The 24,517-nt window shown below is 47.2% G+C and overlaps 1 protein-coding gene across 1 annotated transcript; it reads left to right on the top strand.

Moving 5' to 3' along the window:
* Positions 1–4,801: 4,801 nt before the first annotated feature.
* slc6a13 (solute carrier family 6 member 13) lies at positions 4,802–23,476 on the top strand. The gene is made up of 15 exons (XM_035402328.1): positions 4,802–4,962; positions 8,646–8,837; positions 10,828–10,962; positions 12,241–12,381; positions 12,865–12,952; positions 13,254–13,386; positions 14,241–14,375; positions 15,765–15,868; positions 16,137–16,261; positions 16,843–16,955; positions 18,058–18,195; positions 18,784–18,886; positions 19,894–19,994; positions 20,522–20,692; positions 20,995–23,476. Exons 1-15 carry the CDS (start codon positions 4,956–4,958, stop codon positions 21,157–21,159), a joined length of 1,851 nt encoding a protein of 616 aa, XP_035258219.1. The 5' UTR covers positions 4,802–4,955; the 3' UTR covers positions 21,160–23,476.
* The last annotated feature ends 1,041 nt before the right edge of the window (positions 23,477–24,517 follow it).

The raw sequence follows: 24,517 nt of genomic DNA, 5'->3' as shown, positions 1-24,517 counted from the left end.
CTCACCATTTTCCTGACTAAATCAGTGCTCCGATTACCTGCAGACTAGATGGTATCTAACACTGTATCAAGCCTAGTCTTGAAAACACCCACAATACGCACAATCCCTGTCAGACGTCAGGGTTTCGGTACTTCTGAGCACGTTGCTTGCCAGCGAGGTTAAAGGTCCTGCAAGAGAGAGGTTCTCGCCAAGGGGGGGGGGGGGGGGGGGCTGGAGTTTACATCTGGTAAATGAGGGACCGTCAAAATCCCGACGTCCCGATTGGACGAAGAACCGCTCGACGCCCACCGGGACCTCTGGGCCTGCTGATACAGAACGTCTCTAGCACTCATTAAGCCCATTAAGCAAGAGAGGGCGAGAGAGAGGGCGAGCGAGAGGGCGAGGGCGCACCGCTGAGATTCTGTCCCGGCACATGACCCCCAAAACCCCCTGCCGAAATTATTTTCCTGTCCAGATTACAGCGGAGGCCTGTGGACAAATCTGAGGAATGGGAACCCTTTTTCCTCTGCAGAAATACCCAACACCGCCAAACTGAGGTGTATTCTGCTTGCTGCATTTGGCTACTACCTTCCTGATAACTTATAACGCCTAAAGTCACGTGACCTGAAGCCAGGATTGCAGTGTCTCAAAACTAGCTTCATGGATCACATTGCAATCAAACCATCTGTGAATCAAAGCGAGTGAACCTTGGATTAATCGGCAAATGTTGGGTTCATCACTTCGATTGGTAGTTCGAGCGGTTATGCGTGGAACTGCCATGTCATTCGCCGGTCAGGTTGTACTCTGTGCCGCCATTAGTGCTCGACCCGTGCCCTCACAGTGAAAGTTCTTTGTAAAGGTGCATCTGTTTAAACTGCCATTAGTGTCCACTCAGTCTGGTTTGAACTGACTTCAGCCGCTCGGTTGGGTGGACGGTCGCCGCTGCCGTCCACATTAACCGGCAAACTTTAACCGCGCGGCTAACAAACGTTAATCGCCGGCGGTGACATCCTTACTGCATCGTCGCTAATGGCGGACTTGGTAACTTTATCATTAACTTTGCGTGAACAGTGAAACAATTGACAGGCAGGAGTCCTCCCACCTTTGCATTAACAAACAACGAAACCGCACTGCTTTTGCCTGTCAGGTGTTCAGCTATCAGGCGTTCAGTTAAATATTGGTATAACCACCTTAGGAGTGTGACTACCTTTGGCCATTGGTTGAGAAATAGGGGACAAGCAAGATCAATATCGTCAGCTTCCAATACGTTTTATGGCCTGTACAGACACTGCCACAAAAGCAGGTCATGCTACTCACTGTTATAACTGTTACAGTACACCTGCTGTTCTAGAGGCTGAGAAACAAATCCGTTCCAATCGGTCAGAGGTTACATGTGTAGCGTCGAAGTCCCCGATCATTGAGGAAGGCTGTTCTCATCCTCATCCTCATCCTCGGTCTCGTAGCCGTAGGCTGTGCGTTGGGCGTCTCGTTTCTGCTTGAAAGCGCGCGAGGAGGCGAACAAAAGCTTTTCCTCGTAAACGCGTCTCTTCAACAGTAACGGATGTAGAGTCGTAGCAGCGGAGCGGTTGAATGTTGGCGGGGGGTGGGGGGGGAGAGCGGAAAAAAAAAAAATGTAAAAACCCCCAAAAATATTTGGCGAAGCTGGGCGAAAAGCGCGGTTCCCGCTGCGTGGGAGAACGGCGCCAGCAGAACCGCGTGGCTGCGGCCTGCGGAGCTCTTGTCAGCCGCGCGCGCACGGATTAGCAATTAGCGGCGCGGCCGCTACGAGCAGGACCGGCTGATCCTAACGAGGAGAGACAGGGCTGCTCCCAGCCGCGGCTAACGGCTAACAGACAGCGTCCTGTGCCGGTGTAGGCCGAGAACAGCGTGAAGTTTGAGTCGGTCAAACCAGGTTTTGGAGGGGGGGGGGGGGGGCGAGGTGCGGGAGGAACTGGGGGGGAAAAGGTCTTTGTTGCCGTCTTCCTTCAGACTGTCGAAAATCACGGAGTGTAAAAATTGCTTTGGACAAGTACGGGGACCTTTTCTTGGGATGGAATGTGTGTGCAATTAAACGTCTCGGGTGAGCTGCCCTCTTCCTCGGTGGAAGCACTGCAGGCCGCGGGCCTTGACATTTGGGTTTGCTAATGGATGTGAAGGGGGGCGCAAGGTTGTAGGCCGATTTTGATTGCGCAAAGTTTGGTAGTGAAAAGTTTTGAGAAAATACGAAGTTCTTGAAAGTCAGTCTATTATTATTATTATTATTATTGTTGTGACATTGAACATGTATTATTTATTCTTTAGGTCATTTTCAGGGAATCACTGCAAATGAGAATGGACCTACCTAGTTTAAGCATTATTTAACTAAAAAAAAACAAAAAAAACAACTTCAATCTTCTATTTAACTCTCCTCGTCTTGTCCAAATGTGTAAACTGACTTGTGCAAGTCTGTTGTCAGTGTTTGTTAAGCAGGTTCCCCAGGATTAATGAACAACAAGCATTACGCAGCAAACGCGCCCCCCCTCCCCCCCGTCCCCCCGTCCCCCCGTCCCCCCCACCATCCCCCGGCTATGTTGACACATCTGGTTCCGATGACATGGGCAAGCCCGCATGGGGCTAAGGGAAATATAACAGCCCAAATAAATACCCTCTCTCCCTGTGTACAGTATGGAGGGTCTAATTACACTACGTTACATTACAGGTGCTTAGCAGGACGCGCGTATCCAGGGCGACTTACACATCGCATAGCATTTGCATGGCATTGAATCGGGCTGGATGGTGGATGGGGAACCAAGTGACGATCCGGTTCTGTCGCGTCATCAGCGCTCCTGCCAGCCTGCCGCCCGGCCGAAGTCTTTCTGACGGGTCGTAGCGGAGGTCTGGCTCTCTGAGTGTGTCTCGTGGCCTCGCCTGCGGAGCTCCGCCCCCCCCCCGCGCTTATCACACGCTGCGATGTTTGCAGTTCAAATCCGGCCATGCAGCCCTTGTCACGTGTTGCTCTCTCTCTCTCTCTCTCTCTCTCTCTCGGGCTCCTTCTTTCCCCGACGCCGTCGAGAGACGAGCGGCTAAAGCCTCGAGAGTCGCGGTAGGACACACAGCCGGACGTCGCCGTCGAATTTTTACAACCTCGACTTCAGCGGCTGACGCGAAATTTTCGTTCGAGCAATCGCAAGAGGTACGCCGTTTAAGCTCGGAAAGGAAGGAATCGCCGTACTTGTCACGCTGAGGAACAAAATTCTAAATGAAATGATAATTACCCACAAACACCAAAAAAGGCAAACGGGTGAGCAATCCCTGAGACAGTAATGCTGCGACTCTTTAAATCCTTTTAACAGATTCAGAAATGAGAGGAACACAAGACTAAAAGGACTCAAAGACAGTGAGGTCAGTGCCAGCAGGTACACCTGGACAGAATCTAATGGTCTGATCACAATAACCCAACCACTTAAAGTTCCACTGCTGCAGCCATTCCAGAAATGGCTAATATGAAGCCTAGACTTCAAGGGCTAAATAAAGCGCCCACAGTATGTTGTCGCTGCACATCTGCGGTTAATTGGAGCGCATGCTCTTTAGCTGGGTCCTTTGACCGAACTATTATCGCCGTCCATAGAATAACACAAGCTAACCCCCCCCCCCTTTACCCTCACAACGCAGGGACATGTGGAGCCTTGCCTGCTTCGCAGGGATTACATTACAGCTGTGGTGGTACTGAGGGCCCCAGCATGCGCACACACACACTGTCACTCACACACACACACACACACACACTCACTCACTGTCACTCACACACACACACACACACACACTGTCACTCACACACACACACACACACACACACACACACACTCACTCACTTTGTGATGGTCTGTTAACGGTTTGCATGACCTGACCGGCAGAAAACTGCGATTTCATTCTTCTTCTTTTTCATCGTTATCTTCTCCTCCTCCTTTTTATTCTTCTTCTTCTTCTACTTCTTCTTCTTATTCTTTTCCTTCTTATTTTTATCCTTCCTCCCTCTCTTTTGCCGGACGCTCGCCGCCAGCCAAGCGGGTTTGAGCGGGTTAAAGGAGCTGCCCGTTCGGCTTGCTTAACCCGTCTAATTACCATAGGGACAAGGGGACGGCGCATCTGAGCCCCGCAGGCAGAGCCAAGACGACTCGGGCCCAGAAAGGGGCCCCCCCCTCGAACGGGACCCTGGGTTTTTGTTAGGCGCCGCGGGCCCCCGGGACAAGCGTCCCGGACGGCGCTTTTCTGATCCCCCGCGGTGGGAAAATCCCCCTGAATGGAGGGCCCCCCCCCCGGCCCGTGAGGAAGTGGAGCGATTTGGGGGAGAATAAAAACCCCCTTTTTGGGGGGTGCTGGGGTGGGGTGGGGGGGCTGAATCGAGGAAGTGTTCTGAGCTGGGGGCCGTCGCTAAGCAGGGGTGATGTCGTGATTGTGAAAGTGCGGGCGCTGGCGGGCTTTGAAATGACTTTTTTTCTTTTTTCAGCATTTTGCTGAAGGGTGGGGGAGAGCAGGTCATGCTCGTTGGGGGTCGGGGGTGTGCGAGGGGGTTGGGGGGTGGGGGGTGGGGTGGGGCTGTTCCAAGAGTTCATGTAAGTATAACTGAGGGTTCTGTGCCCCCCCCCCTCCCTCCCTGAACAACCCCCCACCCCCCACCACCTTGTGTAGCTCCTCCCTTCAGAAGAAGAGAGTCTTGGGGTAGAGTCTGGCCAAAGGTTACACAACCGAGTCCGCACAGACCTCCTGTGTGCGCCGCAGTCCGTGTGTGTGTGTGTGTGTGTGTGTGTGTGTCTGTGTGAGGGAGTGTGAGAATGGGTCTGGAGAAAAGTGGGCTGGAACTGGGGGGGGTGGGAGAGTTTGAGGGAAACTTGACTCCTCCCCCCCTGCCCACACTTTAAATAGTCAAAGCCTTTACGGGACCTTTACAGATCAATATTAGTAGACAGTTGAAAACCAAGGCAGATTTTGGCATCACAATGAAAGGTGAGTACCAATTGTTACTGTCCATTTTGTTCCCCTGTTTCACCTGCAGAACACGTTGGGAGACTCAAATGAGTTGACCAGTGTATTCAGTCTCAGTGCATCTCAGAGCTGAAATATCTGTTTATACACAGTCAAAGTATCTCACAATAGAGTGAACTGCCATTGATTTACAATGCCATGCTGTAGCGTCCTGTTTTTTTTTTTTTTTTGTAAATCACATTTTATATGTGGTATTATTTGCTGTTGCTTGGCTAATTTCCAGTCAAAAAATCTGTGAGAATTAAAGGTTTTTTGTGTGTGTGTGTGTATTTTTAAGTATTTATTTTGAACTATGCGGAGTTTGTGTATTTGTTCAGGTAGTTATTTTGAGCTGTCTTCTTGGTGTTTTTCCACCTCTCTCTCTCTCTCTCTCTCTCTCTCTCTCCCTCTCCCTTTCTCTCTCTCCCTCTCTCTCTCTCTCTCTCCCTCTCTCTCTCTCTCTCTCTCTCTCCCTCTCTCTCTCTCTCTCTCTCTCCCCCTCTCTCTCTCTCTCTCTCTCTCTCTCTCTCTCTCTGTATATCTCTCTCTCTCTCTCTCTCTCTCTGTATCTCTCTCTCTCTCTCTCTCTCTCTCTCTCTCTCTCTCTCTCTCTCTCTCTCTCTCTCTCTCTCTCTCTGTCTATCTCTCTCTCTCTCTCTCTCCCTCTCTCTCTCTCTCTCTCTCTCCCCCTCTCTCTCTCTCTCTCTCTCTCTCTCTCCCTCTCTCTCTCTCTCTCTCTCTCTCCCTCTCTCTCTCTCTCTCTTTCTCCCCCTCTCTCTCTCTCTCTCTCTCTCTCTCTCTCTCTGTCTTTCTCTCTCTCTCTCTCTCTCTCTCTCTCTCTCTCTCTCTCTCTCTCTCTCTCTCTCTCTCCCTCTCTGTCTGCTCGTGCGTGGCGTGAGATTGCACCCCAGAGGAAGTCGTGTTTGCTTGGCACCGGCGGCGGCGTCCTCGCGCGTTTTGGCCCCCGGCCGCAGTGGAAATGTACCGCTCCGGCATCCCAGTGATTTCAGACACGTGCTGGCGGAAGATTTTTTTTTTTTTTTTTTTTGTCTCGCCGTGATCGTTCTGAATCCAGCCCCCCTTTGCGTACGCGTCTTCTCACGTAGAGCTCAGTTCGGTTTTTAGTGACGGCCGTGGAACCGATGTAGGCCCTTTTCGCATTATCAAAATTATGCATATGGTATGTACATAGTAAGAGTGCAGAAATGGAAATTAGTGTCTGATTCAATGGATCGGCCTTTTTGCTGCAAGAGTGATGCAGTTTTATTTTTTGTAATGCAAACTCACCTTTCAGAATCTGAAGATTACTTATTGCAAGAGCAATAGCTGCAAGTTTAATTCTATTGGGAGTTGTAAGCATGTTGGAGTTCAAAGTACTGCAAACTATATTATTTTTGTCTGATAAAATAATTGTTCATATTTTGTGTCCAAGTGGGCCCAAAATGAGTGCATACCATGTCATATATTTTTTTTTCTAAAGTCGGTCTAGTCATTATTTGATTAGGCCGGACTCTCACCCCCATTTGAAGTCAATGGAGGAAGGCCAGAAAGATGCCAGTCTGCTCCACTGTCTATGGGGTGCACCCACACGCTGAAGCCACACGGCGGCCATTTTGAAAGAATTAATGTTTAGAAACTTCTAACACGATCTTCTGACGACACACCTCCTCAGCCCGAGCCGGTTAGCGTCAGGGTCGTGGTTGGCTCACCTTTGGCACGCACACGCCTCTCCACACACTTGACACGTGCAGACCTCTTTTCCTTTTTATCTGTGCGGCATGTGCACCGACTTGCTTCATAACAATGCGTTTCTCTTCCTGTTTGTTTGGTCCGCCTTAAATTTACCCTGGCACACGCTGATCGATTGCTCCCGCACAGGAAGGAACTGTTCATTCGTTTCAGATTTCCATCGAAGGATGCGCGACTGAAAAACAATATTTTTGGATCTGTATCTTGGGTCCCCTTTCAATATTCATCTTGGAGTGACAGTGTCACTCAGTGTGTCAAAGCCAGACGTGGTGTCTAGAATCTATTTATACTAATACCACAGACACTTTGTCATGCAAATACATATTTAGATTTGATTTCAACTGAAAGGGAAATGTCACCAATAAGTGCAGGTTTAAATATGCATATTTGTTTTTGTTGGAGCGGCGCTGTTGCATAGCGGTTTGTGAAGTTTCTATGACTGTAGGTAAAGGTTACCGGTGGGACACTGCACTGTATGGCAGGTAACCTGCATTACTTCAGTAAATATGCAGATATGTAATGGATAGGTATGCAAGTATAACATAAGCTGCGTGTAATGTAACTGCACAAAACATGTCTGCCAATTGAACACCCCCATGACAAATGTTCCAAGCTGTTGTCTCTGGCTACTTATTTTATTTATGCTTTTGCATATTTGTGCTGGAGGAAGAGCTTGAGCCCTGGCTAGCTAACGGCTGGTTAGCTAACGGGGAGAAGTTTAGCCTGTGCGCGGTGAGAAGTTTAGCCTGTGCACGGTGAGAAGTTTAGCCTGTGCACGGTGAGAAGTTTAGCCTGTGCGCGGTGAGAAGTTTAGCCTGTGCACGGTGAGAAGTTTAGCCTGTGCATGGTGAGGAGTGACATGGCTCTCAGTATTAAAGCGTAGGTCTGGCAGAGGGCACACCTGAGAGATTCGAGTCGCGTACCCTGTTACTTCATGGTGCCAAAGCCTTGCCAGGTACCTGCTGTAAATGACCCCCTGAAGTACAGTCAGGACCGTGCTTTACCGCCAGCCTTTGCGCGGTCCAGTGAGCACCAGGCGGGGGGGAATGGGGGGGGGGGTTTGCCTGGCTCTCCCCACAGAGAGGAGGCACATTCCCAGGGCTCCGGCCACAGTGGGAAGCCCTCCTCTCTTGTTTCGGACCTGAAGTATTTAAAGAAACTCAGCTGTTATTTTTCAATGGCAGGTCCTGTCGAGGGCGGAGAGGGAAGCTCGCCCCCCCCCCCCCTCCCCCCCAAGACGGGTCATTACGCCGTTTGGTTTGTACTGTCAGAAAACCAAAGGAGAGGAAAATAGCGGTGCCAGGGCCGAGCTGGGAAAGAGAGAGAGAGAGAGAGAGAGAGCCAGGAACATGGTGGCCGGTTAATGTGACACGACGGGAGTGTGTGTGTGTGTGTGTGTGTGTGTGTGTGTGTGTGCGTGCGTGTGTGTGTTTGTATGTGTGTGTGAGTGTGGTGTGTGCGTGTGTGTGTGCGAGTATGCATGTGGTGTGTGTGTGTGTGTGTGTGAGTGTGGTGTGTGTGTGTAGGTGTGTGTGTTTTCTGGGTGATCCCTATGCAATCCTAGAGTGACCGGACATCCAGTTGTGGGTCCTTTTAAGCACTATAACAGTGCTTTAACAGGATGAGCCACCCAATACACCCTTATAATCTCATTTAAGCATCTTTGTATTTTCCCGTAAAAACAAGTGTCCTGTGGAGACTATCAATACCCTGGCATTCTGTCGCCAGGGAGACATGCTGATTTCCTGTTTACCTCATATGGTGAACAGTCTGTCCTATCAGCTCTTCCTGCTAATTCTGAAGGTGCATATCAGCAGGGGGGAGGAACACCCAACCGACATCTCCAGGGAAACCTCAGGTGCCCCGCCCCGCCCCCCCCCCCCCACCCCCAATGACGCTGCCATTACGCCACGCAGGTGACGCGGAGAGAACGGACCCCTCCAACGGCCACGGCCGGCCCCTGGAGATGGTCCCGCAGACGGAAGAGAAGATGAAGGAGAGGGGCCAGTGGAGCAACAAGCTGGAGTTCGTGCTGTCGGTCGCCGGGGAGATCATCGGCCTCGGCAACGTGTGGCGGTTCCCTTACTTGTGCTACAAGAATGGCGGAGGTGAGTCTGGGTGGGACGACCCGCAACTCGATAGCGTTCCCTCTCTCTCTCTCTGCAGCTGCCCATGCCAACCAGAAGTCAAGGGTGACGAGCTAACCTTTTTTTGTGTTGCAGCAGAGAGAAGATGACAATGCAACAATGTGTGTGTGTGGGTGTGCATACACAGTGTGTTCATAGCAGCGATGTGAGAAAGGTGGGGACATTGAAGGGAACTCGAAGAGAAACGTGTTGCCAGGTTGGGTTTGGTGTTCCACAAACCTTTTCTGCCGTGTGCTCTTTAAATAGAAAGCTGTGTTTCTGGGACATGGTTCTTGTTTTGCTTTCAAACACACCGGTAAAATTTTATAGCAGATGCACAGTTTCTCTGGTAACTATTTAATCACGTAAATGTAGGTGATTGCAAAATGTTTATGGCACCTTTTAGTGCTTTCAAAAGTTATGCCAGATATAGAACGCATTTTACCATGCAGACTAAGATTCACTATTTACCGAGAAAAGGTTGGCTGCTATTTTTTGTGTATCCTATATTTTAAAAAAGCAATGCATGAAGTCACATCATCGTGTTTAAATACATGACAGAGCGATTACTGCAATTCACCATGTCCAGTACACTTCATTTACCCTAAAACGCGACTCGATGCATAGAAAATATTCATGTGATTCAAATTCAAAACCAGTTCATTTGTTTGTGCTTTTAAAAGTCCACGTGACTTCATAAATAGAGGCAGCAACGGCATCTGAAGTGCCAATGACCTCTGGGTTAATCTATTGACTCATTGATCGCTTTAACATATTGGCCCAATTTGACCAGAACTGCAAATTTAACTTTGAGTAAAAAAGTAACGTGTCCTGCAGCAACCCCTTCTAGTGTTTACTGAAGAGCTTGGCACAGCGCCAGAATGGTGCAGGTTTCGACCGAAATGGGAAATCAAGTTCTCAGCTGACCTACCTGGTTACGCAAAGAATTAATAAAATATGGCTTCCGTCTACAAAGCATAAACGGGAAGACCATTCCATGATGCGATGCAGGTTGTACTGATCACACATGATGACCCAACGTCCTGCTAAGTGACTTTACCCACAGTTATTTGTTGACTGTATGAGTATTTGCACTTGTGCACATGTAGAAGTTCCTCATTTAAATCTCATAAACTCCCAAACGCAGAGGGCATATTGCCCTGTTTAACCATGGTATTCCCAAGACCTCCCCCCACAAGACCCCAGGAAGGCTTAACGAAGGTCAGAGGTCACCGAGGCAGCTGTTGTTTGATCTTTCCACTCGGCTGACCTTCCGCAGCTGTCCCTCAGATGAGCGAGGATGTTTTGGCTTTTTTCAGAAACTTGATTGTTTTCTGAACGAGCCTCTGCTGGACGTCCCGTCGACCAAACGGTCTGAAGTCTTTCCTGCCCTCTCCATGGCTCCTTCTGTTTACCTTGACCCTGCTTCACTGCGGTTATGTGGTGTACCGATGAGAAGCGCTATAGGTAACGTACAGACCTGGGTCAAATACTTACTGATCTTGTCTGCTGTATTGGAACCAATGAAATACTCTCAGAAAGTGCAAACCCCGCCTTCTGGTCATATTGGCAGGCTCACTTACGCCAGGCAAGATCAATAGAGCACAGCAAAGCATTTGGAATCCAAAGCAAATACGTATTTGACCCAGGTCTGGTAACGGAGTGTATTATTTGTCAAGCAGGCAAGGAATACTTTCTGTCTGATGCATCTTCACTTCTTCACGACGTTGGAACAACTTTCTGAGGTTGTGCACCATTTGGTAGTGCCGGTTGTCCTCTATTGAAAGGAATGACTGAGGATCTTACAGTCAAATCTATACTCCGCTTTAATAGTGTTGTTCTTCAGTTACGGCCTTAAAATGACAATGCAGAAACAAAGATTGACGGACTAACTGACCGGGGCGATCCTAGGGGACCGGGGCTGAAGCCACAGCCTTTGACGTTTCTTCCTTCTTCCCCCCCCCCGAGACAGGTGCGTTCTTCATCCCCTACCTCATCTTCCTCTTCACGTGCGGGATCCCCGTGTTCTTTCTGGAGACGTCGCTGGGCCAGTTCACCAGCGAGGGAGGAATCACCTGCTGGAGGAAGATCAGCCCGCTGTTCGAAGGTGACACACAATCCCTCAAAGAGAGGCCTCGCTGGACTCGCCTTTTTAAAAAAACGAAGGAAAGGGAAAAATTCCAAAACCGCTGCTGTGTGTAGCGTAATGGGAGCGGGGTTTTCAACTGAGAGCTTGCAGGTTTGAGTCCTAGTTGGGACACTGCAGTTGTAATTTAACCTGAATTGCTTCAGTAAATATCCAGCAACTAAAGAAAATTTCCAAAAAAAGAAAGTAAGCCATGTAAGCAGTTGGCCACTAAATGTAATGCAAATGGAATTATGGGTACATTCTGTGTATAGTTTTGCACCTGACTACTAACAGCTGCACGCTCAGAAGTTCTCCCTGGCCCCCGTCTGCTTTGGCTTTGTACCGTAGTATGTCACAGGCTGTGACTGGCTGGATTTTACGTCCTCAGAAAGTCACCGCACCCTTTCAGCAGCTTCAGATCTTGACGGACAAGTGATTGTGTTTAGTGCAGTGGCATTGTGGGTAATTCGCTGCTGTAGAGAACCCTCTCACCCTGCTCTCTAGAATAACTCCTCATTGAGATCAGTGCCGAGGGGCGGGGAGAACACCTCTCATAGACCCCCCACCCCCCCTCCCCCAGTACAGCCCAGGCTGGACTGAATGGAATGAAGAGAGGAATTCTGGGTACGCCAACAGTGCTGTCACTGTGCATGCTTACATGAATGGAGGGTCTGGCTTATTCCCAGTGCTGGCCACCTTCCAGGCAGGCAAAGCTTTTCAGAGTTAGACCCAGTATGAATCACCACCCACCCACCACCCACCCCCCACCACCACCACCACCCCCCACCGGTAAACAGCCACAGTAGGCAGCAAGACCCAGAAAGAAGAAAAAAAAAACTGTCTCATAGGTTGTTCAAGGTCATGGAAGACTTAAAGCTACTTGCAATTATTGTCACCTTACTTCAGTCTATAATCCTTTTGGTCATAATAATGTGCTACTTCATGCAGACACACATTTCAATAATGCAAAAAAATACATTTATTTTGGTTAATTGTTGGAATTCAATTTTCACATTGAAGAAGTGATAAATGTAATGTATTTTGAAAGAAATAGTCAGTTTAATGAATGTCCTTCTCATAAATTGCATTCGTTGAGAAAAGCAGTATTAAAAATATAAAATAAACAACAATAAAAAAAAACAAAATCAAAAGGACTGAACTCCACATTATGATGGAGGGTAACCACAAAGTGCACATTTTGTGGATTTACTGTTGTGTTTGTCTGACACATGGCTTCCCCCTGTTGTGTCGGTGCAGGCATTGGTTACGCCACGCAGGTCATTGTGGCTTTGCTCAACTTCTATTACATCATCGTCCTGGCCTGGGGGATCTTCTACCTGAGCTTCTCCTTCTCGTGGGATCTCCCGTGGTCCTCCTGCAACAACACCTGGAACACGGGTGAGAGAACGTGGTTCCGGTCGCCATTTTGTCGGCAAAATCACCTTTGAACCAAAATCTTGACTGAACCCTTCAGCTTAGCTTTGTGTTCGCACGAAGGTAGAGAGAACTGCTTTTGGAAGCAACTGAAACGTTGTCATTTTTAATATGTGCACAGAAATGTCTCTAGTAATATTTCATTAACGTTTTAATATGTATTTTCTGTTGTATTCTTCTCTGTAATATGGAGTTTCCTGGTACTCAAAGTAATTAATGCTTTGAAGCAATTTCATTTGTCACAATAATTGAACAGTAGATGTGTACATTTACTGTTAACACTCAGTAGTTAGTTTAACATCACTATGAACATATATAGACAAATACAGAAACTATACAGTATAAGAAACAATGTAAACCAATTAATCAACATTACTGTTTATAGTAATATGCTCACTTGTGTTTTGAGACCATGCTATGTCTGACATTAATTTTTTTATCTTTAAGAATCTTGCGTGGAGTTTCAGAGGAGGAGTGATTCCCCCAACTTAACCATGGCCGTGAATGCTACTTCCCCTGTCATTGAATTCTGGGAGTGAGTGTTTCTCTTAACCCCTAATCTTTCAAAAGCTTAATAAATTGCACACAGTGTTGGGCATAGCTTTAAATAAAATGAACGAGTAGGCGAGTTCACATCGAGTCATTTGTGCTGTAGGAACCGGTTATAGCTAGCCGAAGTCAGGTGTTCCCAGAAGAACACGGTAACATGGCAACCCTGCAGACAGTGCTGCACCATACAGTACCTGTGCCGTTTGGGGCGGGCTACAGGGAGTTCCCCCGTTTATCCCCCCCTCGGGCTGAGTTGTGGTCCTTCGGCCTGTTCCCGGTGCACACAGACGGAGGGCCTTGAGGATCTCCCCTGGGATCGACCAGATCGGCCACCTGCACTGGGACCTGGCCGTCTGCCTCCTGGTCGCCTGGATCATGTGCTACTTCTGCATCTGGAAGGGCGTAAAGTCCACAGGAAAGGTGTGTGTGTGTGTGTGTGTGTGTGTGTGTTTGTTTTACCTTTTGTACCTTCACTATTTCTAGGAAATTCACTTGGGGGCCAGTTCTGAAAATCTGGCATAAAACAACTACCCAAGCTGAATAAACTATGTTCATAACACCTAGTACAATCAGTAGAAATTACCACAGTCCTGCACATCACATCAAAATATACCATAATAACCATAATTTAAAAAATAGGACTACAGATTTTGTGAAAGTTTTGATTCAAAGTCTATTTACTCTCCTGTCAATGAAAAGCAAAAAGAAATAAAATATCCTCATGGCGTCTTGTGCAGAGCAATTGTTTTTCAATGACAGTTCAATAGAGGGATTTCACGTCAGGAATGAACTACACCTGGCTGTGCGGTTGTATAAAAATAAACCACCATGAAGTAGTTTATTTTCATACAGCTGCTCGAGCTTGGAGTGGTTTATTTCATATACAATGGCTACTTGCGACTTCAACTCTAAAATTCTAAAATTGTTGGAGTACTTTGTTGTTGTTGTTAACTTGCTTTTTTTTTGCCTTTAATGTACATGTATGCGTGGGATATTTTATTAATTCTAGTTCTATTTTATTCATTATTAATAATAACTGTGGAAATAAATTATAGCCCTGTGTTATTCTGGTTATCCGTGTCAACACAATAAACACTCTCTCAGCCAATGAGAATGGAGAATTTAACCAATGGGTGTATCATGATGGTCTGTGAATTGGGCTGAGGTTGAGAGAATGGTTTAGGGATCGGGGAGAAAGTGACATACTGGCGCACACATGTTTTCGTGTGAGGTGATTGTTTCAGGTGCGTGAATCTGCTGCTTGTTTTCCGCAGGTGGTATACTTCACCGCCACCTTCCCCTACGTCATGCTGGTCATCCTCCTGATCCGCGGGGTCACCCTGCCTGGTGCCTCCAGGGGAATCCAGTTCTACCTGTATCCTGACCTGGGCCGACTGGCCGACCCTCAGGTACCCCCCAAACCACCCCCCGCACACCATTTCCGTACCGCACACACACCACTGAATATCCTTAACCCTTTGAGGAGTAGGTTTGTTAGAATGTTCTAGTGTTTTAGAATTCCATTGCTTTCCGTTACCAGTAGTGATTGTTACATCAGCATTAGAATGTTCAGTCAAGAACGTTCTAATCACCTATTTGTGACCTCACAACTTTGGGCTGTGAGAAACATTTCCAGGACAGGCTTACAGGCCTAGCTGTTATTCACGGGCCCTGTTTAACTCTGAGTGAGCAGCAGCCTGTCCTCTGACTGGAGCAGACAGGTGTGTTTCCTAGGGGGTCTTTTGTTTGGACCCCGTGCCCTGTCCAGCTCCCCACCAGAGTGTGACCCCCCATGTGTGCGGTATTCTCAGAAAGCCACCCCTTAAATCGCTCTCCATCTGGGGGGTGGGGAGGGGGGGGGTCTTGCGCATGCCAGGGCTGTGTGTGAGCCCAGCTGGGACAGGGAGCATTGAACGGGACCATCTGCGCCCCCCACGAAAAGGGGACGGTCTCTACGGGGTAGAGGAAGACCCCCCGCGGCAACTGAAAACAGTCCATCGAACCTCCCCCCCCCGACCCCCCCCCCTGCCTTCCTCCCCCCTCTATGCACCACCTGACTCCCCCTGGCCCCGACCCCGACCCCGAGAAAATGGTTTGAACCGGTTGGGCCCGATGGCTGAGAAGAATACAAACAAAGTCGCTGAGGGTGGTGGTGGTGGGGGGGGGGGGGGCTGAAGCGAAACGCCTGTCTCCCCGCTGTAGCCTGGCTGTCACCGAAAAGCCAGAGCATCACCCGGCTGGGCCGTCCGTTCTTCTTCTGTTCTTTTTCCTGTTTCTTACTAAACACATAAATGCCTTCCCGCGGGTGTCACCTCTGTGGCTGTTTTCCTCTAGGCGGCCTGGTTTTTGTAGTCTTTCGGGGCTGGAGCGATGCTGTGAAATGCCTGGCAGGACGTGTGACCAGTGAGAGTGACAAACTGTCTAGGTGAAAAGTCTAGGTGGTCTAGTGTGGCCTAGGTGGTGCTGTCTATTTATGTAGACTGTGTGCAGTTGTCTATTGATGTGGACTGTAAGTAGCTGTCTCTTGATGTAGACTGTGTGTAGCTGTTTGACTCTGAAGGGAGGTGCATCGCCTATGAACCCTGGCTAGCTCTGTTTGGCTTCAGTATTTGCATGTTCTGCTGGCTGTGAGCATCTGGGTTTAGAGAATCACCGGTGCAGAAATCAAGAAGCAATTTCCAGTGTCTGGATGTCTTACAAATATCTGTAATATTTAATAGTCTCACAAATAGTGTTCGTCATTTAAGGCTGCTTTGCAAATAACCCCTCCCTGATCCTCCTGTTCTTTTCTCTCTCAGGTGTGGATGGACGCTGGAACCCAGATCTTCTTCTCCTACGCCATCTGCCTGGGCTGCCTCACGGCACTGGGGAGCTACAACAAGTACAACAACAACTGCTACAAGTGCGTGTCCGAGGCCTCCCAACCAATCGGCACAAGGCTTTCGTCAACAGTGGGCGGAGCTATCATGTCCTGTCACCCATCCACTCGCACGCACCGATCGACACGCTTCAGCGTGTGCGATAGGCGTGGCCCGTGAATGGCTTAGAGCCTGTGACATCATGGCTCCGCCCATTTTTGAGGTCGACTTGTGACTCCCTGTCCTGCCATTGGCTCACCAGGCCTCGTTAGCGACCGTTGCTAACCTGCATGCACTCTGTGGTGATTTCAGAGACTGCCTGGCCCTGTGCTTCCTGAACAGCGGCACGAGCTTCGTCGCCGGCTTCGCCATCTTCTCCATCCTGGGCTTCATGTCCTACGAGCAGAACGTTCCCATTTCCGAGGTGGCGGAGTCCGGTACGTACTCTAGGCCCCCCTGCTCCTGACGGAACTCTATGGTGTTGGGAATTCCTTGGGGGTCTCTCTGGACATCCTTAAGATTGTGCTACTGTACGAACAAAAACTGAAACGCTGCTTGATCAGTTCAAGGAAAATAATACTACACAGTGAGGCCTTGATGGTCTAGAATGTCTAACACAGAGGCAAAAAAGGTAAATGAATACATTTGAAAATAAAAGGTTTTCACCCTTAAACCCTTTAAGGTGTAAAATCACAAAAAATGTGATTGCAACGGGACATTGTAATGCTGATGTAACCATCAGTACTGTTGATTGAAAGCAATGGAGTTCTAGGATATTGACTTACAGTAGAATTTAGAAAAAGACATTCCAAAAAACCCTACTGTTCAAAGGGTAAATTAAAGACTTAACACTGTTATTTTTCAAGCTATCTACAAACTTGTGTAACAGTAATGCACTTGAGTAACGCATTGCCAGTGGTTTTCCAGTTACCCTCAGCATTGTCAGTCAGTGCGTCTGATGCTCCCCACACACAGAGAGGCGGGGTTTGTGAGCAGTGTGCGTTGTTCTCTATCTCAGGTCCTGGCCTGGCCTTCATCGCCTACCCGCGCGCGGTGTCCATGATGCCTTTCTCCCCGCTGTGGGCCTGCTTCTTCTTCATCATGATTGTCCTGCTTGGGCTCGACAGCCAGGTAAGGGTTAAATCCCCACAGGCCAATGAGAGCGAAGAGGAAATGCAGCTGAGATTGACCTGCAGAGACCTACAACCCCCCCCCCCCCCCCACACACACACACACACACACACCTCACACCCCCCACCATCTATTTCTGTTTAATGTTTATCCTCTGTGCTGTGACGTGTGCTCGCGAACACTTGTTAACCGGCGGCACATGCGGAGTGAATATTTCCCCGCTGATGTCACATGGAGTGGAAAGTTTTTAATGGTTTCAGAGGAAGCGGCGGCGGCGCTAGCTTTCTCCACGGAGCCGGTCGGGGCGTGTCTGCGCGCGCCCACTTTCACCCATTGGCCCGGCGTTCCTCCGCCCTTCACACGCACACACACACACACGTGCACACGTACACACACGCGCGCCTGTGCACACGCACACACACACACACGTGCACACGTACACACACGCGCGCCTGTGCACATGTACGTGCACATGCATGCGCGCACATGCAAAATGAATTAGCTGATTAGCTGATAAAAACACACATTTTGTAGCAAGCTGTAGCTGTATGTGTGTGTGTGTGTGTGTGTGTGTGTGCAGAGGGGGGGAGGGATTTAGTTCCTCCTCATCCTTTAAGTGAGTGGAGATGTCTGGTTAGTGTTAACAAATCTGTTGTTCTCTCCTTATTTCTCAGATTACAATGTTTACACTATGATATTTCAGACATAGCTTAAGGTTTGAAGTCCTCTTTTGGTTAAATCTTAACTTGCGCCTCCACTAATAATTTTCTGAATCCATATCGTACAGTTGAAGAAAGGATAAAGGTTATACGGGAGCAAAATTGTCATTCAGGGGGTCTTGCAAACATTCAGTTGTTTGGTCAAAGGTACTATCAGTGACGTAATGATTTTTGAATGCAGTTGCCCTTTAAGGAGAAAGATAACAGATATGTGATTGGAATGTTCTTAGGTGAACATTCTGTTGCTGATGTAACAAACACGACCGATAATTGACGGCAGTGGAGTTCCAGAACGCCGACACAGAATCTTGAAAAGCAAGCGTTCCAACAAAAAAACCTACACTCCAAAGGGTTAATCGCCGTGGTTTCCCCTCCCCGGCCAGTTTGTGTGCGTGGAGAGCCTGGTGACGGCCGTGGTGGACATGTACCCCTCCGTCTTCCGGAGGAAGAACCGCAGGGAGCTCTTCATCCTGGCCGTGGCCGTCGTCTCCTACCTCATCGGGCTGATCATGCTGACGGAGGTAGGCCGGGGGGCCAGCAGGAGGGAGGAGCCTTCCTGTCGGACCTCAGTCAGATGTGTGTTTGAAATACAGAAGAGCTCTTTACACACCCTCCAGAGACCCGGCAGAAATGTAGTTGTTTTAGTAGATATGTTTTCATCAAAATGAAAATTGCCCTGACACTATGGCCTTTCCAATGGAAATGCTCTGTTTTCAACCCTCTGTTTCACATGTTTAAACCCCATAGTGGGCTTATATCCTCCTGGCAAAAATCAGAAAATAAAAAGTTTTTTATTTTTATTGGTTTATTCTGGATTTAACATTTTTTATGTACAATACAAGTGCCTTGGATGCCGTGAAAATATTTTTAAAAATATTATTCATTTTATTTTTATTGGATGTCCCTTGTAGTGAAGGATTCAGCATTCAGAATATATGTTTTTTTTAGATCAAGTCCAGAGACTCATGTCCCCTACAGGGAACAAAAATGAATGAATTAAATAGATAAGAGCAGGAATAAACTGAAATCTACCCATCTGCAACTCCTCTCTCTCCCTCTCCTCACCTCCTCTCTCTCTCCCCCTGGCCTCCTCTCTCTCCTCCCTGCAGGGGGGCATGTACATCTTCCAGCTCTTCGACTACTACGCCGCCAGCGGGATGTGCCTCCTGTTCGTGGCTGTTTTCGAAACGGTTTGCATCGCCTGGATTTACGGTGAGCGTCGAACAAATAACGAATCGTCCGTGAAATGAATCATTTCATAACGCGCGATTTACGATGAAACGCAGCCTGCGGGGGAAAAGCTAGGAAAGGGAGACGGATGGGTTGTTCTCATTGGTGATGTAATGGTGACTCATCCTGAACTGTAGCACATTAATAGAAAGCCGTGTCAGTTTTAGTGTCTGCGAACCTGAAGGGCACTTGGGGACAAGAACCAATTAAACACACCGCTGCTTTCGCTTTAACTGATGGGCCGGTTTTGAGCGAATCGATGCAGTTCACTTGTCAACTTGATCAGAGATAGCTGTTTTTCTTCCCTAAAGGCTTCGATAAATTAGTGTTAAAATGGTGCTTTGAAGTTACCTTGTTCATGATCCGTATCGATGCATATGTCTGCAATGGATTCGTTTTAGGGCTGACTGCTGGAACGTAATCCCTTGTTTGACTACTTGAGGCCAGATATGAATTCAAAGTATATGTAGGCAGTTTCGGTCTCTAGCTTTATCTGAGTGCCACACACACACACACACACACACACACCCAACAATGGGTAAACACAAGCCAATGCTTCTAATATCGAATATACCTCCCAAATAAATTTCATTATGAAGTACGATCTAAATAGTGGAGGTGGAGTTTGCTTTTCAGGCTGCACAGATTATTGAACCATACAAAGAAAGAAAGCATTTATATTCATTAATAAATTTATAATAAGGCGTGTTACATGGGATGGCATTTATATATCATGTACATTTATACAAAGTATAAAGACTATTCTATAGACTAGTCCCTACAATAAAAGTTTTCTGTGAGTCAAGCTACAAGTGAACTGACATTGATGCATATGGATGATTAACAGCTCAAATCAATGTAATTGGTGAAAATAAAACCTGCGTACCAAGGGGCCCTTCAGAAATGAACACGTGGGGGGGGGGGGGGGGGGGTGCATAACTTGGCTACGGAGCGACTGACCAAATTACTTTTCTTCTCCATCGCTGCAGGCGCTGATCGTTTCTATGACAACATTGAAGACATGATCGGCTATCGCCCGGGACCTGTGATCAAATACTGCTGGCTGTTCTTCACCCCTGCCACGTGCTTCGTGAGTAAAAACATTTAATCACAGGTCTTTGCTCATTGCATCGCATCAGGCTGTACCAAATCAGAGGAATCATAGTAATATTATATATTTATTTTTCTGATTTGCCCAAGCCTTAAATCTAAGTTAATCCAACAGCCATTCTATTCTGCCTTCACAGTAGGGTGCATACCGTACATAGTATGACTGTTAATGTGCACACTAGAACTTAAATAGCACCCTCTATTGGTTAACAGGGAAACAGCTGCTGAAAAAAAAAACACGCACGCACACACACACACACACACACATCTCACTCGTCTATCGTAGTTCAGACCATTAGTAAACTGAATGAAAAGTGAAGTGGCTGAAATGTTGTTATCGCGCCCCTAACCATGGTTCCTTGCTCCCTTCAGTAATATACAGCTGCATATAAACAGGTTATAGAGAGCGCAGTTCTCTGGATAAGGCCGGTGCGTAGGTCGTGTAAGTCCGTGAGTTTAATGGGCGTGCCTGCGGCAAACCGACCTCTTCCACATTGATCTCCTCAGGGTACCTTCGCCTTCTCTCTGATCAAATACACGCCTCTGAAGTACAACAACGAGTACGTGTACCCCTGGTGGGGTTACGCCCTGGGCTGGCTCCTGGCCCTCTCCTCCATGGTCTGCATCCCCCTCTGGGCCATCTACAAAATCTGCACGACCAAGGGAACCATGAGAGAGGTAAGCCTGGGTGTAGAGAAGTATTATCAAAATATTACATTTTTTAGAGGATAGATTTTCTGTACTTGCGTCATTCAGGAGCTGTGTCTGTCATTCTGGTTTGCCAACTGTGAACAGCTAGTGGTGCTAAAAAAGTAGATTACTGAATAGAGTTTCAAAGCTGCAGACTAACTGTGACCTCTCTCTCTTCCTCTTCCTCTCCCTCTCTCTCTCTCTCTCTCCCTCTCTCTCTCTCTCTCTCTCTCCCTCTCTCTCTCTCTCTCTCTCTCTCTCTCCCTCTCTATCTCTCTACACTTCTCCAGCGCATTCACATTCTCATTCAGCCCTCTGGCGACCTGCCCAAGACTAAGAGGGAGCAGGAGAAGATGCTGGCCATCTTCACCCTCGACGGTGACAACCTGCCCCCGCGGGCGGAGGCCTCCAAAGATGGCTACCTCCCCGTGCTCCAGAAAGACACAAACTGCTAGGGTGCCCCGCGTCCCCCCGCCAACCCGTCAGCCCGACACGCGTCCGCAGACAACCTCCACCCCGGCCCTCAATACCACAGATACCACATCCAAATAGAGAGAGAGAGTCCTGTTTCGCTCCTGGGAAGGGGAAGTATTGGGGAGTTGGAGCAGATGGACATTTTGAGTGCACCGGGTTTCTTAAATATTTGTCGGGTCCACAAAGGATCAGCCAGGATGCTGCTGGTGGGCCGTCATCATCCAAGAATCCCTCCCTGCACGCACACACACACACACACACACACACACACACATAAATAATCAACACACACATACACACACACACACACCATGCACGTACTCTCACACACAGCCTCTGAGCTAATTGTCTGTGGTGCTGTTGGACTGAACCTGGTTTTGTGTTGGACAGCAGTGTTGTGCTCTTTGTCCCAGAGAGAGAGCACACTGTGGCATAAGATGCTGAGGCATCCGTGTGGTTTTCAGATATCTGAGTTCAACCTGGAGTGGCATCTGCTTTCTAAGGAAGCTTGTTTCTTCTACAGGAACATAAAAATGTTCCACTCACAGCATACGTTCATTAGTACAAATGGATAATTGTGGGTAGCGCTAGAATTAGCTGCAGCTATGGGCATGGGGGGTGGGTCATGGTACGGAAATAACACCACCACCCCCCCCACACACATTTCAACTCACCTCAACCCAAAAGCATCATGGGAACCAGCAGATGAAGTGTCAACGACTCAAAGAAAAAGTGCTCTTTGGTACTATAATATGAGATTATTCTTAATCACTAGGTAAGCTATTCCTGTGGTTGCTATATTATATTACATTACATTACAGGCTTTTAGCAGACACACACATCCAGAGAGACTTACACAACATTATACATGGTATTTACATTGGTCCATTTATACAGCTGGATATATACTGAAGCAATGCTGGTTAAGTATCTTGCTCAAGGTTACAACGGCAGTGTCCTACCTGGGAATCGAACCTGTGACCTTCAGGTTGCAAGACCAGTTCCTTACCCATTATACTACCCTGCCGCCCCATTGTCAATGTACCACCTGACATTGCTGTGTTTACTGTTTGACAGTATTCACTAGGTCTGCTTTCACCCCAGGTGTGAAGGGAGTCTGCAGTGTTAAAGGCAGAATAAGGAAATCCGAGGACATACTGGAAAATTTCTGTCATGCTGTTTCTGAACAGAAAGTCTGTAAAGCCTAGATATGAAGCCAACATTCACAGAAGTAGTAGCCTCCATGGGTAGGGAGTAGGGACACATGCTATAGCTTCTCCCTCATAATAGAATAAGCGAGTCATGAATGACGTTATAACAATTAGCTGGTTGCCTCTGATGAATTCCTTTCCAGATGTACACGTTTTGTATGATATTTGTACAGTGTTTTCATGACCTCCAACCCCATGGGGTAAAACATAGGACCAAAACTCTGCTGTGGATTGGTCAGCTATGCCCAACGGGCTCTACAGCCCTGGCGATTCCTCTTGTGAACATAACTGGAAAAAGAAAACCCCACTCTCATCGATTAAATCAAACATTTTCATTTCCATTCAACATTCATGATCAATAATGGTGGTAATTCTTCTAAAGGTGAATGCTGAAAGCTGTGGGTACTTTAATTACCTCAAACAAGTGGACCAATGTGTACATACAGCTGTGACGTATTGCCTTATTAGTCATGGCCATTTTATTCTTCAAATGATATTCTGGACAGCATATCCTTACATATACAGTGTTTATTCGTTCCTGTATTTGCCAGCTGTTTAAAGTGGAAGTCCAAAATGTGGTAAAGAACACGGTAACAATGGCTATAAAGAAATAAAGATACAAATGTCTGTATATTTTTAAATTTGGTTATATCCTGTGCATATTTAATGGAATAACATTGGTTTGCATTTGGGAATGTAAAACATTGTATATTGAATCAGAAAAGGTGACACATGGTCATTATTTTTGACATTTGACTTAAGATCAGATGAAGCATTCATGTAATAAATAATGACAAAAAAGAAAGACAATAACTAACATCACGAAACATAATTTCCTCACTGTTTTTGATATTCATATTCAAAAGTGTAGTCATTCAGTTATATAAAAATATGTTATCTTTCTTTAGAGTTTTTATTGTATTCACTGTTGTAGTTCAAACTGTATTTTCCTTCAGTGAAACACTCCTTGTGTGTACATATTTGTTGTGCAATACAGAAAATATTATTTTAAATGTTATCACTTGGATTAAAAATGGCACTATTATATAAAACATTTATATTAAAAAGGAGAAAAGCCGAGATGAAAGGTTTCTTCACAGTGACTTGTTTGAAATGTGGCCACTTTTATTTCAGACATTTCTGTTATCTGTTATATATTGGATATCTGTTATGTACTTAATTGTCAGTTCATCCATCTCATTGTGATACACTATATGGCCAAAGGTGTGTGGACAGCAGACATCCAACATCTCATCCAAAATTATAGGCATTAACATGAGTTGGTCCACCCCTTTACTTCTATAATAACCTCCACTCTTCTGGGAAGAGTTTATACTAGATGTTGGAACATTGCTGCAGGGATTTGCATCCATTCAGCCAGAAGGTCAGGCACTGATTGGATGATTAGGCCTGGCTCGCAATTGGCTTTCCAATTGATCCCGAAGGTGTTGGATGGGGTTGAGGTCAGGGCTCTGTGCAGGCCACCCAAGTTCTTCCACATCGTTCTTGACAAAACCAAAACCATGTCATGCTGAAACAGGAGAGGGCCTTCCCAAAACTGTTGGGGAAGCACAGAATCATCTAGAATGTGATTGTATGCTGCAGCATTAATAGCATTTGCCTTCACTGGAACTGAGGGGCCCAGCCCAAACCATGAGCAACAGCCCCAGACCAAGGGGTGTCCAGATACTTTTGGTCATGTAGTGTATTCTTCATCAGTTTGGGAGGGCACAGACCAGAGGACGCATTGACTGAAATACCTGCCACCAACTGTCACCACATTCTGCCTGGCCCTCAGACAGCTGAGCTGTGCAGCGACTGTGCTAATATATTACATTTCTTGCACAGTTGATGCAGGCTGACCACAGGTGACTGATTTACAGTTACTCAGGCATCTGCAGTTAAGATTAGATTCCCTTACCAACTAGGCAAATATCCCATGGACCCCCTCAACACAATTAAAATACGAATGATAAATCCTTGCAGGATATCTTTTGGCGCCGCAGATGGCTGCCTCGGTGTGTTGACCAAAACAAATTCCTCGTATGTGCAAATGTACTTGGCAATAAAATACGATTCTGATTCTGATTCTGATTCTGATTCTTTTATCCATTTTCCTGATAAAAGA

Source organism: Anguilla anguilla, chromosome 19, assembly GCF_013347855.1.
Source record: "Anguilla anguilla isolate fAngAng1 chromosome 19, fAngAng1.pri, whole genome shotgun sequence".
NCBI classification, from domain to species: Eukaryota; Metazoa; Chordata; class Actinopteri; order Anguilliformes; family Anguillidae; genus Anguilla; species Anguilla anguilla.
Note: the sequence above shows the minus strand (reverse complement) of the source record. Positions and strands in the feature narration are given on the sequence as shown.

What these genes read in the sequence shown, in the direction of transcription:
- slc6a13 (XM_035402328.1), top strand. An exon ending in GTGCTACAAGAATGGCGGAG is followed by an intron (nt 8,838 to 10,827) that starts GTGAGTCTGGGT and finishes CCCCCGAGACAG; the next exon opens with GTGCGTTCTTCATCCCCTAC. An exon ending in GGCTGATCATGCTGACGGAG is followed by an intron (nt 18,196 to 18,783) that starts GTAGGCCGGGGG and finishes TCCTCCCTGCAG; the next exon opens with GGGGGCATGTACATCTTCCA.